The sequence below is a fragment of the Aythya marila genome (genome assembly GCF_965140915.1).
Source record: "Aythya marila genome assembly, chromosome: 3".
NCBI classification, from domain to species: domain Eukaryota; kingdom Metazoa; phylum Chordata; class Aves; order Anseriformes; family Anatidae; genus Aythya; species Aythya marila.
This window is the reverse complement of record NC_139044.1, coordinates 85,044,809-85,062,017: the sequence shown is the minus strand read 5'-3', so window position 1 is coordinate 85,062,017 and position 17,209 is coordinate 85,044,809. Positions and strand designations below refer to the sequence as shown.

General features: G+C 36.4%; 1 protein-coding gene across 2 annotated transcripts in view; it reads right to left on the bottom strand.

Moving 5' to 3' along the window:
* Nucleotides 1–17,209, bottom strand: part of PHIP (PHIP subunit of CUL4-Ring ligase complex) — a 119,297-nt gene that overhangs the window by 26,896 nt on the left and 75,192 nt on the right. Inside the window, exons 18-25 of one of the 2 annotated variants that reach the window (XM_082756363.1) lie at nt 16,576–16,713; nt 15,357–15,495; nt 14,272–14,395; nt 7,687–7,827; nt 7,129–7,205; nt 6,185–6,416; nt 4,043–4,162; nt 384–491 (exon numbers count right to left, since the gene is read on the bottom strand). In XM_082756363.1, the coding sequence (XP_082612489.1) occupies nt 384–491; nt 4,043–4,162; nt 6,185–6,416; nt 7,129–7,205; nt 7,687–7,827; nt 14,272–14,395; nt 15,357–15,495; nt 16,576–16,713 (1,079 nt within the window). Of the gene's footprint in view, nt 1–383; nt 492–4,042; nt 4,163–6,184; nt 6,417–7,128; nt 7,206–7,686; nt 7,828–14,271; nt 14,396–15,356; nt 15,541–16,575; nt 16,714–17,209 lie in introns of both variants that reach the window. The other variant, XM_082756362.1, reaches the window with a different exon arrangement.

The window sequence follows — 17,209 nt, the reverse complement described above, 5'->3', positions numbered from 1 at the left end:
CTGAAAATACCAGATTTTTGCCAAAACATGTCAAAATCAAATACTAGAAATTTAGTCTTTCAAACCAAGGTATTACTTTGTATTGTAACTTGTTTCAAAAATATGCTGCTATGAGATGTAACCAAATTAAAAATAAAATCGGCATAAACTGACCAAGCATGATTTTAGCATAACTTGCTAAAATGTTTCAAAGAAAAAGTACAGTTTAAGATCTTATTTCATTTGACAGTTACGTTAACTTTTTCCCCTTCCATCTATCTAAAATATTAAGAGCACAGTATCAGAAATAATCTGCATTAAGAATCTTCTTTAAGTTTGTTTTGTTAGTTTCCAAACTTTTTTTTACATTAAGATGCTGAACAAAAATGAAAAAGAAATCATACCCGTAATTCCATTTTATGCCATGGTTGTTTTTTGGGATTAATACTATATATTTTGTTCTTCTTAGCCATTACAACATATGCTTCATGACCTTGTCGGAAATAGTAGACCTAGGAGTGAAATGGGACTGTTATCATAGAAGTTATGAAGACTTTTATAAGTAAAAATGCTAGTGTATTGCTGCCATGTAATGCATGTATTCTCTCTTTTACCATTTTTATCTTTGCTGTCTGTTTTTCCTGCATAAGTCACAGGTTCTCAAATAAAATTAAGTAGACAGTCAAAGCAGGTATCATAGAAACTTTCCCCTTTTACAGAAAAAAGTGGGGAAGGATACCATTTTCAATACGAGCAAAATATCCTAAAATGCAAAAACAGTGAAACAAACCAGTGAAACATGTGAAACCGGAACATCAGTAGCAAAACCAAAACCAGCTATTAGTCATCACACTACAGCACAATTCAATAGCAGTAACATAAATCCCACTAATCCACCTGCTCACCACTGTAAGACAGCCCTAAGATGACAATCAACCATCCCTAAAATTGAGTTAATTGCAACCTTTTTTGAACAAGATATATATTCTAAAAGGAAAATTCAACTACTGGCTATTCTACTGGTAAGATCTCGGTGTTCATTTCCATACCACCAAACAGCCTAACAAAGATGAGAACAAACCAAAAATAGACATTTCAAGTGCTTATGACATTTTTTTTCAAATCTATCCATTACAAACTTCCACAATTCAGGCACCTAGACTCTTCTTTGTTTTACAATGATCCTGATACCGCTTGGATGAGTGCTTTTGTTAAAAACCGCTATTGCAATAAAGAAGTAAGCCAAAAATCTTAAACTTACATTCAAGGAATGTTTGTGAAATGCAAAACTGAGCTTCTTCAAACTAATTAGAACAAAGATCTTATAAAGAGGTATCTGCTAAGCATAGTGCACACCAAATAAAAATCCTTTAAAAAGGTCCGAAACCATAAACATGAGATTTCTACCAAGTAGGATGAAAGAAGAATAGCTTAAATGCAAAGGCATAAAATAACAACAAAAAAAAGAAGAGTAAACAGCCCTCTATAAGTTTTAAAATACATTTATAAAGACAAACACTAATATCTGTATTTCTACATGCTTCACAAAAATGTTCTATCATAAAATACTATAAATAGTATCTGCCAAGTTTCTACATTAACTGTTACTGACTTTTCTTACTTTCATATAGCTTTTTTTTTTCTTCTTCTTTTAAATAGAGGACTCTTAAGCTTTACTTCACACCACAAACTCCTTATAACCTTTCTTTTCAGGGTATTTGAAATGCGTAATACCCAGAAAGCAAAAAAAGAGCACAGCAGCTACAGAAGGCATAGAAGTCAATGCACTGTCAGAACCTAAATGGCAGGAAGAGGAACAGAGGCTTCTAGGAGACTCCTCTAAAATAATACCAAGTTAAATTACACTTCCAACATTATGATAATTGTTTCCTACACCTTAATGTGTTGATAAATAACAACAACAAAATCAGCTGAATGGCTCAGGCTACAAATAGTTCCTTCTACATTTATTGTTTCTCCTAAACCTACAATAATGCATCGTTTACAAAAGCAGAATATTTTCCTTTGAAAACTGCTCCACGCACTGTGCCTTCCATCAAAACAACAACTCCGAAAGATGTCTGTGGAAAAAAATACTTCGTGCTCTTTTCCAGGAAATTGTATTTTTAATCTTGATCAAGATTTTGCTTCTGGATATTATTGGCAGTACCCAGACACAAATGTTCTTTATCGCGCTAAAAACAGAATATTACAAAGACCATGTACTGTACTTGGGTAATCAGCCAGGCAAAACTAGAGTCCCGTGTCTTTTGTATGTTTCCCCTATTCCTCAAGACACATGACAAAGGTCTTTAAATATTCAAAAAGGGCAAAGGGATGGTATGTGCTATTCTTACATACTCGGTATGCCTAAATATAGCACTACTTTTGTTTCTTACTTGTTTGCACAGCTGTTAAGAGAACAAATTTGAAAACTCTCTCCTTCCAAATCTTACGAAATATATCAAACATCCCACCAAAACATTCCAAGCCCACAGGAGACTACTTCTCTCACCATATTTCTCTAATTAAACCTCTCTTTTATTTCTGTGGATCTCAAAAGTAACTTTCTAGTGAAAAGAGGCTATTCATCATCTTAAAGCAAATCCATGAAAAGCAAACGACAGAGAGCATTTTAGACTAAGCAGCTTGATTACTAATGTATCCTCTATTGATGCAACTAGTCCTGCTTTCTAGATGCAGCATAGGAAATTTCCTGTTCACCAATATGAAGAATTTTTCAGCAAAAGAATGTAGCCTACTTAAATATTCCTAGTACAGAGCGCATAAGCTATTCAGCAGCTGCCAAACCAAACACCGGAGTTTATCTTACTAAACTGGGGTATGATGCCAAAGTCTCCTGGGTAATGTGGTACAGATAAACCCCTGGCTGCTTCACCGTATCCAGATGCTATCAGGCACCAAATATATTTGTTTAGATTTGATCTTTTGAGCAGCACAGTCTCCAAAACATGTTTATTTTCCTTGCTCACTAGTGATAACTTGCTTAGTTATGCTGCAAACTGGATCAGTGAGGTTGTCCACTAAAAACAAAAGCAAAACTTCTTGTACATGCAGCCACTGCTCTCCATTCAGTTTGTAAGGTGATACCAACAAATGCCTGCAGCTCAGGAGCAAATTAACCAACTTTGTCACCAAGTCAAGTACTTCTCCAACTATGTTCTAAAGATCTGAGCTATACAAGAACTCTGTTTAGTACCTCTGAAACATGTTGCTCCTTGAAGAGCCAACAGACTACACATTACAGCATAAGCCAGCTATTTCCTCTTATTTTAACCTGGGGGAATTTAGGAAACATGCACAGACTCTGATGTTCAGTATTACTTTCTATTTGATACTTATTCATGAAATTCACTGTACTGTTCACATTTCATATATTCCAAAGTAGAAATTGGCGAGCGTCTTTTTGCTATTGTATTCCAAGACATCTGAACCATGTTTACAACATGTTTTTAGTTTAGTTCATGTAAAATGGATATATACAAAATTATTCTTGTGGTTTTCTGACTTAAGAGACGAGTAGAAGTTTTCTGGCATCAGCAACGTACGTGAAAAAGAACAGCATCGGAGCTTGTCTTCATTTTCTTCCTCTCTTTTCTTTATAAAAAGGTTTAATTCCCAGTTTTTACTTCAAATCCCAAAATGAAGTTCTCCAAACAATACTTGAATTCCTATTTGATTTCGTACGTATTCTTCGGGGTGCAAGATGCTCTACCACAAAGGCCTAGTCGTACTAGATAAAGCATCTCAGACAGCTTGTATAAGCGTGCCGTAAATCACACACTGAATATAGTTCAAGAAGGAATGTTACTGTAACAGCACGGAAGAAAAAGGTCAAAGCAACATTGTGTGCAGAACATTTTTTAAGTATGGGAGAGAATATTGGAAGCAAATGCAAATTTTAGCCTGATCAAAGAAAATCCAAAATATGCCAATAATAAATGGTATTAAATCTCTGGAAAAAAATGCAAAGATGAAGATAAAAAAAAAAAGACAAAAACAAGCCAAAAGAAGGAAGAACACAGAGGAAAAACTACAATACCTCATCCCCCATCTGCGGTACAAATGGGCATCGGCGAGGAACAGTGTCTGTAATCCATGCTGAAGGCAGCCATTCTTCCAGTGTCAAACCATTTTCTGCCAGAACTCCTACGGCCAGCCTCTAAAGAAAATGCACACAGAAGATTAATATGAGAAAAAAAATAACATTTGGGGCATTCCTATGTTTAGGAAGTGCTTTTTCAAAAATTGACTGCCATTCCTTTAATATATTTAAAGTAAAAAGGAACTTACTGTCAGTGTGAAAATAAATCTTAATTACAGCTTACAGTAACAATCTAAAGAACTAAGTTTTTTTTTTTTTTTTAAATAACAACCTTGTGCATTTACAGCTCATTCCCAGAAAACTAAAACTGAAATACATCATTCTTTTTAACCAGTTAGACAAAATATTGAAACACTACAGCAAATATTGTTAAATATGATCTAAAAAACTGCACGCATGCCTTCACTTTTAACCTTTTTGTATTCAGAAGCCATAATCACAAATTTGTATTTAGTAATACAAATTTAGATTCAGTAAGCAGAGAACAGTTTCTACAGTTATCTTTCCCATTCCTTCTCCTTATTAAAGGTATGTTTCAAACCTCCAACCCTCAAAGATAACAGGCAGCAAACAATCAAGCACCTCAGGAGGACTGGAAACTATTTTTGATCAGACTTGATCTAACTAGTGAGATAATATGTCTTAGGCTGAAAAAAAAGTCTAACTAGTGAGATAATCACATGGTTGTCTTGGCCCACAAGACACTGCAACTATACAGTTCCCTCCCATTAAGGAACTCTGTAAAATGGGGAGAAATAGATTAATGAGTGTACAGAGAGGTAAAGCATGTGAAAATGACCTGGATTAGGTAAATAAAAGTTTCTGCACAACCATCCAAGCGAGGTTGCTTTAGAATTCTTAACAGAACCTTGTATGTGTACAGAAAGCTACGTGGCCACTGACAGAAGACCACGCATGCCCAGAGTGCAAATAATGATAGTCCAGATTTCATTCCTGGGCACAAATTAAAACGTGGTTTCACCAGAATGGGGCCTACTTTGAGAGCACCACTGGAATTTATCACAGGACAAAGCATAAACACAATTAAAAACAACAACAGCAAAATCAAAACAGAACTGTTCCAGTGTAATAAATCACTGATAAAGAAACGTGTTATGGATTTTCAGGTTCAAACAGGGCTGTCTTATGAAAAAATGATGTAATATGTCAGAGCTAATTCCATCTAGCTCATTGGTGAATTATGGGAAGGAGAAAATAAGCAATCTTTTAACAAATTCCTCTGTTGCTATAATTTCACACATTAATCAGCAGTTTACAACCTTCATGAAGCCAAGCCTGAACTCAGGCAACCATAGTTAATAATCACATTCAATAAGAAAGAGACTAATCCCTGTGAATTTGTCTAGTAATTTCCGAAACTCTGCTAAATCCCTTACTAATCAGCTCCATAACCTGATTCCATACTCAGGTTTAGTTTTAGGTTTGGTTTTGGGGGGTAGGAGCAGAATGAGGAAAGGATCTTTTTTGAGTTTCATGCCTGTCATTGGAGGTTTCACTGCAACAAAATAAGGACGGAAATCATTCTGTATATATTTGTTTCTCAACAAGGCTTATAAAAGCTTTTATATCTCATCTCCCCAAACTCTCTCCCTGTCAGAGTAAGCATGTTTGAGTCTGCCCTACCACTGAAAAAAAGCCCTGTACTCTATGCAAATATCACACATAATGGAATTGAGAGAAAAAAAAAAAAAAAAAAAAAAAGACAGGATTGTTCAGTCTTAAAAAGAAGTTGGAATGAAGTGAGGAGACTGTCAAGTACAGCTGAAAAAAAAAAACAGGGACATGTTACACCAATACTTGGTATATCTCTACAAAAGAAATTTCTGGTCTGAGGTAGCATGGCTTTAAGGACATAAAAATGTCTTGCAAGTGAAATGCCTTATATTTAGAAAGCATATAATTAGAAGAATCTAAAATTTGACTTACAAGAGTCAGTAAAAACTAGTAAAAGACAAGTTTTCAAATTACACAATAATAAGCTACATACGTAACTGAATCATCTAACTTTGTCTAAGACAGTAAGAGTAAACATCCTTCAACATACGAAGTGCATCTAACCTTTTGTTTTCTCTCTTTGGGTTTCCTCTTCTTTGGTGATGTTGATGGTCCATCTTTCTCCTCACTGCCTTTCTTCCTTTCCTTTTTAATTTGCTTCTTTTGTTTTTCAGGTCCTTCTTCATCTTCTGAACTGCTTTCTGCTTTCTTTGTTTTAAGTTTAGGTATTTTCTTTGGTGGTTGCAGATTGATTCCTGCATCTGCTGTCCAGTCAGAATAATCACTGGAGTAATCACTACGTATGACATGCAAAAGATATAAAGATATTAAAAAGCAGAAGATGAAAAGCTATTCAGAGAACATAAGTTTATATAATATGATCCAATCCAAGATTAGAGTTAACAGTCTAGGTAACTATAATTTATTTAAAAACGTTTCCTAAAAACCTATATTCTAACTACAAATTAAATGGTAGTAAAACAAAAGCCTTGAAATCAATCAATCAATTTTGTAAGAAGCATCTTTTAGTATAACTAATGAACCTTAAATTCACTTGGTCAGTTCAAGATGATACATTTTAAAGCCTGGATATTGTTCTCATGACTTTTGGCTTTGAAGAACTTTGAAAAAATACTAGCAAAAAATATCTGCTCAGGAAGAAACAAAGAATGGGTTGAAACTACTTCAATCTTTGCTTTAATTTCAGACCAAGGGCCAGCAGAGGCAGTCACAAGAATGTACTATTGCAGGCCTGAAACATGCCTGCAAAGAAAACCATCCTGCAAAACTAATGGGAAATAATTCTGCTGCTGGCAAACAAGGGTGAAACATTTCCTGAATTTTAGAAAATCAATAATACAGATGAAAATGAAATCCTGAAAGTTTTAAGTTCCTTGTTGTCTTCTAAATGTACATGTTTTAGTTACTACTTAATTAATTGTTTACCAAGAAGACAAGAATATTTAACATTTATAAGCAGGACTTTGTAAGGTTATATTGTCACTTACCTAGAACTGCCATCACTATGCCATGCTCTTTCATCATCTTCTGATGTTCCACCACTGGCGACAACTGCTTCTCCTTCCTAAAAAAGTGTGGGGAGGAGAAGGAACGGGTAGGGAGAGGGAAAGACAATGCGTTTTCTTCAGAATTCAGAAATAATTCTAGGCTTTACATATCTTATAAACACAGCATTAGAAAAGTTTTACGTTGTTAAAAGACGTTTTAATGTGCAGATATTCACTTTAACAGACTAAATGAAAAAAATAAAGTATCTATACCTGGAGACATGCACAATGGAGAGCCCCATTTTTTAACATATAGCCAGTGGAAACATAAGTGCTTCTCAATCTCCATTTAAAAAGGCTAGCTTACCTTTGGAAAAATTATTTCCAAATGTTTTTAATGTAGTACTTCTCCATCTTTTCAATTACTATCAAATAGAAATTGGGACAAACCTCAAATACTCATTTTAAGTTTAAATACTCTCAGTTTAATTAGCTGAAGCAGAAGCTTAACAAATAGAAAAGGAATTTATAAGACTGCTTTATGACTAAGGATCTTACATCTGAGGAACTGTGTCCATTTTCTAACTCTTCAGGAGGCCGTGCAGTTTCTTCTAATGCGTATCTTGTACGGTAATTGTGCTGGTTAGCTTGCTGTTTTTTTGAGTCACTAGTGTCTAGTAAATGATCATGAGAATGGTTCTGTGAAGACATGAAAATCAAAACAGATCATTTGTGAGCATACTATTTTACTAATACATAGAATTTTATTTAGCAGTAGTACTGGAGGAAGCAACTTTTGCAGTAGCAAAAGGATGCAAGTTTCAACATCAGAAAATTCAAAACAAGTCACAAGTCCACAACTAAAGCTGGTGAATAAAACACATGCATGAATACCTGAATATAAGCAACAAGTAGTTCAGTATATTCTGGACAAATTAAATTTTCTTCCCAAATATGAATAACAAATTTGTATCTTGAATCATTAATACTCATCATTCTCAACACGGTACATAGAGAGTTAACCAATAGGCTGCTAAGAGTTTGTAACAGCTCAAAATTACACTAATGAAAATGCCCAGCAGAAAGGGGACTCCTACAGAGAGCTCTAGCATGTGTCATATTGCATCTGAAGGGTCAGATCTGTTAGAAGAGAGAGACCATACATTAATGCATCCCTTGGTTACAGTCACCCCTGTATAACAAGAAATGGCCTTTAAATGGTAAGATGATCACAGAACAGTTCAAATGAATGCAAGTCAGTCGTAAAGAATCTGAGTTCTTATGAAGCTTAGAATATGTAATGTGAACACTTGCTCTTAATACATGAATGTAATGCTGTATTAGTCCCCCACCCTTATAAAAATTTAAGCACGATGATCTCAATTTCTGTTGTGTTTTTTTTTTGGTATGCGTACTTGAACTTTGGACTTGGTCAGTCCCAGCGAAATAGCTTCTGTATTCTTTTGATGCTACACCAGGTGGTATGCTTCCCCAGTGCTCTAATTCTTCCAGAAGGGAAATCTCAGATATCTATTATTAAGTGTTGATATGGTTGAAAAAACAACACCAGAGATGAAGCAAGAAGAACTGGAACAGACCATAGAAAGGCGCTGATATTATCTGAGCATTCTAGTAGGATAAGTTGCTTGTACCTACTCCTCTTACATTTTTTCTTCTGGAGCAGTGAGATCTATTCTGTCCTAAATGATGAAAGTTGCTTTTCGTAATGTTAAATTTTCCCTCCAAGAACAAAAACTACTTTCTGTTGAAAACTGTAGTAAAACTTGGTTAATAAGCTGTATCTAAGATTTGGTTTTCCTTAGCTGAATGCAGAAGACTGATAGTTAGAGCTCTTCTCCCACCATCCATGTTGAAAGACACACGCCTTTTTGAGGAATGAGTGCACCTGTTCACCTCGGTAGATCTGTGCAATTACATTACTGGTTTCACCAAAGTGCATAGGACCAACACACACTGCCCTGTGCTCTCATAAGCGAGCTCTGAATTTCCTTTGTTCTGTCCAGTGAAAACTGAGGAATTCACCAGCGTCTTCTTCCTGAGAAGCTGACAGTGCAGCTACTGGAAGACACTTCTATCAGGATTGCTCAAGTAATCAGTATTTCAAGATTGCCCAGACTTTTGAAACCTGGGGCATTCCTTCTTCTGGATTCAAACTGGCAGCACATCGCAGATCTCCTCAAGCTGCTTTGACCTTACTCAGAACAGCTTTAAGGCAGCCCTAAGACCAGCTGCTGAGCCCACCACACAGTATGCTCGGCCCCCCGGCCTTCTGGGGCTGCTCACTTCTTGTCAAGCTCTCAAGATTGATTGCTGAAGCAGACAGGACAAAAAAAGCCAACATTACAACAACTTGCTTCTGCTACTTCCATAGAATAGTTGCTGGGAATCACTGCCTTTTTATAAAGCCCATCCAGCTCCTAGCATCATGAAATGCTGTGTGATGAAGCACAGGCAACACAAACGGGATCGCATAAACCCAATGAAACCAACCAGTCCAGTACTGCTTATAATAGCAAGGATGCATTTTGCAGAAGCTGCATTACAACTACACTATTTTTTGTCTTCTTTCTAGAAATAAAACTCCTAAAGATGTACACCCACACTTCTATTCATTCTGTTTCTCAAATGGTTATTATAAATACAGCTTTACCCTACTTACACTGGAAGTATGGATTCCCTGAAAAACTGAGGTGCTTTGCACAGCTGTTTGATTTTGGAAAGATTTCTTCTCTTTTGGCAGTTCAGAGGTTGACAAAAAGTAAGTAAATCACTCCTGCATGGAAGTGCCTATCAAAGCAAGTAACATCACTGCATACATATTGCATTGTGGCAATGCCAAAGCGTAACAGACTGCTTTGGGAAAGATACAGCATCAAAACAAGAATTTAAAAAAAATTGTTATCCATGACACAATCACTGAGAGGTTGAGGGTGGAAGGCACCTCTGGAGCTGATCTCGTGCAGCTGCCCTGCTCAAGCAGGGACCAGGAAAGGGACCAAAAGGTATATATCTTTCGCATCTTGCCAAAAAAAAGTAACTTAACATCACTCCTACTCAACACAGCTTTACCAAAACATGATTAGAAGCTGTAGGTCAGGCAAATTCTCATTTATTCAGTGGTTGTTGAGTGGCAGTAGGATAGAGTATGAAGGTCTGACTGGAAAGAGGAGGTATTATAAGCTTTTCTGGCAAAATGGGATCCATCACCAAACTCTGCAACAATGACTGAGGAAACACAACTGATAGGTTTCTTTTTTCAGTATATACCCTGAAGAAAGAGCTTGAAATTGCACTCTTAACTCTAATGGGAAGTTTGAAAATAAAGCCAAGATTACCTATGATTTGAGGCTCAATCATCACTGTCTCTTTATACTTTGATGAAGTCATACATGCTGACAAGTACCTTGTACCATATCCAAGGCTTCCATTCAATATTAGAGCACATCTATAGATACATTAGAAATTACAGCTGCTGTCAGAACAGTTTTTCTGTGAAATACAAGTAATGGTATTCCCTCTATTTGAAAGGGACAGACACAAATGTGTCATCTGGACGGAGCTGAGGGACTTAACACCATTTATGAAGGATCATTTGATACCCTGGAAACTCACTGGTATCTGAACAACTTCCACATTAGAGCACTGAATTCTTCTGTCCTTAAAACCCTTGAGTCTACCAGGAAGCACAGTTTTGCTGTGATTTTATACACGGTTACAGTAATTTTGAGAAGCTAAAGCTAGAAAAAATTCATAGCATTTCTTCACCAGCAGGATCTCCTCTCTGAGAATTGTTCCTCTTTCCTCAACCTTTACTAGCAAGTCAAATCGCAGCAATCACAAGTGTGTGTCTGGTAACAGAACCTCAACATCAATAGATGCTCGTAGCCTCTTTGAGACAAAGAAATTAAATTCTGGTGTTTTTTTGGGGGTCTGTATATGATTTTCCCAACATTATGATTGAAACATTATGATGAAAAACATCGGTTTGCCAAATAGTCTACATAATTGCTTTAAGTACTGACTAGACAGGCTATTTAAATGCTTCTACCTAACCAGAACCAGTTCTCTGGAACTTAAATTGGTCTGTAGTGAATGTCCATTCTTATTTTTCTGGAGAGAGATGTTTTCTTTACTGAAGTTGTCAATATAAAACTTTACCCAATCTTAACATTCTTCACTGAGTTCTCCCCTGGATGACAAATAAAATACCCCCAAGCTGTTAGTGCATAAAGCAGTTTTTATTTCACAGAACTCCAGAACGAGTGAGGTTGGCAGGGCCCTCCGGAGGCCATTGGCAACTGGGTTGGGGCAATCCCAAGCACAAATCTAGGCTGGGTGGAGAACGGATTGAGAACAGTCCTGAGGAGAAGGACCTGGGGGTGCTGGTTCACGAGAAGCTCAACATGAGCTGGCAATGGGTGCTTGCAGCCCAGAAAGCCAACCTTATCCTGGGCTGCATCAAAGGTAGCGTGGCCAGCAGGGTGATTCTCCCCCTCTGCTCTCACGAGACCCCACCTGAGTGCTGCATTCAGCTCTGGGGCCCCCAGCACAAGAAGGACAGCAAAGAATTAGAATGAGTCCAGAGGAGGGCCATGAGGATGATCAAGGGGCTGGAGTACCTCTCCTATGAAGACAGGCTGAGAGATCTGGGGTTGTCAGCCTAGAGAAGAGAAGGCTCCAGGAAGACCTTACAGCAGCCTTCCAGTACCTAAAGGGGGCCTACAGAAAGGCTGAGGGACTCTTTGTCAGGGAGTGTAGGGATAGGAGAAATGGGAATGGCTTTAAACTAAAAGAGAGTAGGTTTAGATTAGATATTCAGAATAAATTCTTCACTTTGAGGGTGGTGAGGCCCTGGCACAGGCTGCCCAGAGAAGCTGTGGATGCCCCATCCCTGGAGGTGTCCAAGGCCAGGCTGGATGGGGCTTTGGGCAACCCGGTCTGGTGGAGGTGTCCCTGCCCATGGCAGGGGAGTTGGAACAGGATGGTCTTTAAGGTTCCCTTCCAACCCAAACCATTCTGTGATTCTATAATATCATTTGATACCTACTCATTTCCAAATCTCTTCAGGACTTGTCTCAAGGTACTTTAATTATCATTAAGCTTCTCACCAACCCAAGTCCTCTGAAAAGAGGACTTTAAGAAAGAATAAACAAATGAAGAGTATGAGTTTTCTCTTCGACGATGCTATTGCATATCCTCATGGTTTAAGAAGGATTTATTTAAACATCTTTAAATAGTTACTGAATTCACTAACACTTACTCTATGGAAAACTTATTCACACACAAGTGCAGAGACCTTGACTGTTTGCAATTTCCTCAGAACAAAGGTGGGAAGCCACTGAAGGATTTGTTGCCAAGTTATCTTAACCTTACATTCAGGGCACAGAATCCAGATCAGAGATCTTTCAGATCTGAGATAAACAAAGGGCACGCTCTTCTCTGGGTCGACATAAGAAAATGAAGAAAGCTTTTCCTATGCTAGCTTCCACTCTGTAAGATTTTAAGGGTACAAATATCCACAAACTATGGGAACCCAAAGAGTTCAGTGCTGTCTTTAAATTTAGGATACTAAAAAAAAAATAAAAAAAATATCTGAGTAAAGTTCTTTAAAAGAACATCCACATTAAGTTTGTTTTCTTTGTTTCAAAGATGTAATAAAAGCAATTGCTGAAACTGAAATGCTGAACCAACTAGTCTACTCTGCTATTTTTATGTCCCAGTGATATTTTAGGAGAACTATAACCCAATGAGAAATTTAAGGGCAAGCTGGTAGGAATTCACAGAGCAGGAAGGATTTTTTGATCGAGCTGTAGCTAGAGAAAAGGGAAAACTCTTGAGCAATGCAATTGTTTAAATACACTGAAGAAAGACTGTAATTCAACTCTAAAATACATCCCTTCAATTCAACAAAAAACTTTCTTAAAATCTGAATTTGTGAGGGCCATCGTCTATTATTCCTGAGAGAAAGAAAGAGTTACCACATTTATGGTATCCTGGTAACCCACCCATTGGCTCTGCCACGGCCACGTCCGAAACAATAAAGGACAAAGAGCTTCACACTTCTGTGTACAAGAACTGGCAGATAAATAAAACAAGCTATATTTATTTAAATAAAAAATATATATATTTAAAATAATTCAAATCTAGGACACTTGTTTTTAATTTTAAAAATTAAAAAATCTTAATTTTTTTCACCTTGAACCCCGTCATTTTTACTTTTCAATAGACAACATGCAGGCATTCTTGGAGGCACAAATTTTACTCAGGTTCTAATTAAGGGTTGAAAAGTCTCATCTTGAGTAAGTGTACTACAAAAGCCAAAGCACGGGTTGTTCTCCTTTCAAGTTGTTTAACATTTACTTCTTAAATTACACAATCTGGCTTGTTGTTTGGCTAGAAATGCACAGATATGCATGTGATGCATAGATAAAAAAAATGTTTTAATAAACAAGACATAAAAAGATTTTTGTAAATATGGAATATACATCCTTCATATTTTCTTACCAGTATAATGTTGTAAGATTATTTTTTCATAGGTTATATGAAAACATCAAGTCAGTTATGATGACAGCTTCATTTTTAGTACAATGCATTCCCTTCTATCTATTTCATCTATCCTGTTTTCCTCTTTTCTGAAAAACGCACTCCAGATCCAGCAAAAAACATGACATAGAAAATCCCATAAAAGTTTGCATTATGATTATTAGGGTACCACGAGAGAAAATACCTACATCTTTATTTGTAATGCAAAAAGTATTTAAACAAATTAAAGAACTACAACTTAAGTTTTAACTGAACCTTTCCACAGAACAGTATGTCGAACAGTAGACAACAGCATTAGGATGTAGTGATCAACAGTGACAGCCAGCCTACAGCAAAACATATTCCCAAAGCTAGATTTACAGGGCCCCCACTTCAGGGGCTTCTAAGAGCAATCCCAATTTATTTAGAACATAGTGAAACATCAGTATAAGCATGTGTCCTCAATCTGGAGAGGTAAACAAATTCCTATATCCGTTTTTCAAATTTAAAACTGAGAAGAGTAATATAAATTCATGTGGCCTAAGAAATGCAATTTATTTTTATGCTTCTTACTGTGATACAGTACAAGTGACTATTTACCTTAGGGAAAGTAGGTATTTTGTTCTCTCTCTGAATGTGACTCATTACATGTTTTCTTTTCTCTTCTGATCGATACACCCTTACTTCTTCTTCTCCCTTTGCTGTTCTCCATTCTTCCTGCCTACTGAAAATAGAAAATTAAGATGTTAACTTTAAAGCAAAAACACTAGCACTGACAGGATCTCTTCCAAATCACAGAATAAATGTTCAATAGTTATGACGTGCTTTGAACAGTAGTTTCTTTCTTTAGAGACAGAATTTGGCTTCAAATACCCTTTCTGAACAAAGAAAGATTTCAAGTGGCAAGGATTGAATACATGGTTGTGTTCTGTTCGAAGGACATCTGACTTAACTATTCCCAAAGCCATGACTCTAAATTTGAAAGCAATTTTCTTGAGAAATATTCACAGAGTATCTAAAACATATAATTGAAAAGTACTCTTTCCTGTTGATGTACAAGATACTAATTTCTAAATATAAAGAAAATCTGCATGTTTATACACCAGCACTGTGTCTTAGGACAGTAATTGTCCTCTCTTAAAAAGATTTCCAAAATTTTAAGCGTTCACAAAAACCCTTGGTTATCTAAGAATTCCAATCTTGTTTCAAAAAGCTAGAGCAGTCTGAGTATAACCAGTAGGGTTTTTTTGACTTATTGATATAAGTACTCATCACAAGCCAATGTTACTGAACAAAATAAGGTTATTTCAGGTTTGAAAAACCAAAATTCATCTCTGGCACTTAACGCCGTGTGTCAGTGTTCCAGTTTAAAATGTCAGGAACACATGCAGTTAAAACATACCATAATCTTATGTCACAAGTCCAAAAACATTTAGGCAATTAGATTTCACTGCATATACAAGTTAAATTATTCTGTCATTTATTAAATGGTTATTTTTTATTCACATGACTTGTGTAAATCGAAGGTTTTATAAGTGACATGCAAACAGGTTTTATAAGAATTATGAGACCAGAGAACAGGTAAATACCACACAAATAATGCTGTGACAATGTGACTTTCAAAACCATTCAATTTAACAAAATTCACCAAAATAAAATTCACTGCAAACTGGGCCTATGTTTACCTGGCCACACCAGAAGATAGTTCAGGCACTACAACCCTTCGACTCCAAGCGACAAGGTCCCGCTCAGTGGCTATTTCACTTCTTGGTGCATTACTGTGCATCTGACGCACACCTTCAATTTGTCCACTACGTCTTAATCCTATATTTGGGGGTGAATGAACTTCAGAGGTAGAACTTACAGATCCTAAAATGTCAAGAAGTGATAGATGTACTCAAATGGAAATTTTACGGGCAACAATTAAAAAGAAAAACTCAAAAGAAAAAAGAATTAAGTATTTAATTTGACTTAACATATTAGTTCAGAAGAAGGCAAATATTAAATTAACTATTTCAGCATTTCCTGTAACTTCCAAAATGTGCACATTGAAATATGTATAGGGCTGCAGTACTCCATTAAAAAAATATATATATTACAAATATATATAGAGAGAGAGATAAAAGGAGCAGATGCATCAACACTCAAGTGAAGCTAATATTGCATTGGTTCACTGCTGTTTAAAAATTCTTTTGAAAACATTTACAAAAAGCTGACCAGTGCTCTGGACCCATTTTATAGAACTGTGGGCTATCTCACTCTATTCACATACTCCTCAAACTATCTTCTACCTTCAAAAAAAAAAACAAAGCCACAACATTGAGAAGTATTAGAAACAACCAACCAACCAGCCACAACAACAAAACATCCAAGTTCCTTCAAACATCTACAATTATAGCAAAGATTTCGGCATTTTTCCACACTTTTCACACACACATTATTCTTTCTTACTTGGATGTATTGCCAACCATGCTTTTATTTTTTGAAAGCATTGGAGACTACCCTGTAATCTGCTGCAAGACACGAAAACATGGAATAGCTGTACTGAGAAACATGTCGATCTTTCCCTTTTCCTCCCTATTTTCTTATTTGAGACAATTCAGGTTTCCCTCCAACAGATGGCCAACTCCAGATTAAGCAGCAGAGCGGTTAATTCTAAGGGAACACAGTTACTACAAGTTCCTTGAGCGAGCATACGATAGGAAGATAAATTTGTAATGTTAATAATTCCCAGATTTTACAGAAGAAAAAATAATAGATGGGAAAGCTGAATGATTTCCTGTCATCCTCTACCTATTTTCTAGTAGTTGAACAAAGTCATGCACAGTAATATATGATTTACATTTTCCAATTGTCAGCTGGTTCTACTGAAAAAACAGAACACCCTCTCCTTACGTAATTTACCTCTGCTTATCCGGCTGGTACTACTAGTTCCTGCCTCCCCAGAACGTCTCTGATCCTGCTCTTGCTGAAGTCTTTGAATCATGCTATCCAACGGACTAACTTCTTGATTTGCTTGTTGACTAAGAACTTGATTCAATCCTGTAAAATAAAATGCACAATAACACGAAAATGTTGAAGAACTTTCTATCACAAACTGCTCACTTATTTTTGCTTGCCAATTTGCAAGTAGAATATATAATCACACGCTCAAGTACTGGCTAAAGCATATTTTAAACATCTTTTTTGTGTGTTTGTTCTGGTTTATAAAACAGGACAATTTTTCTTGATATCAAGAGTGTTAAGTTTCCTGGAGCAGGGAGAAGGTGATCACACACAACTGCTGATAAAGGCTTAAAATTTGAGCAAGTGCGAACAAGATCCAGAAGCTTAATACAACTGTTGTCAACTCAGTCAATGTAAATTGTCCAAACGTGTTCTTTGCCTACCTCAAGTGCACCATAAAATACTTCAGTAAAAATTTACATGAAAGAACTTCATCAAGAAGGTCGAACTGAATTGGAACAGTATTATCTATACTAGAGAACTTCAAGCAGTCAGAACGCTTGACTGAGTTCCACGGGGGCAGAATGATGAC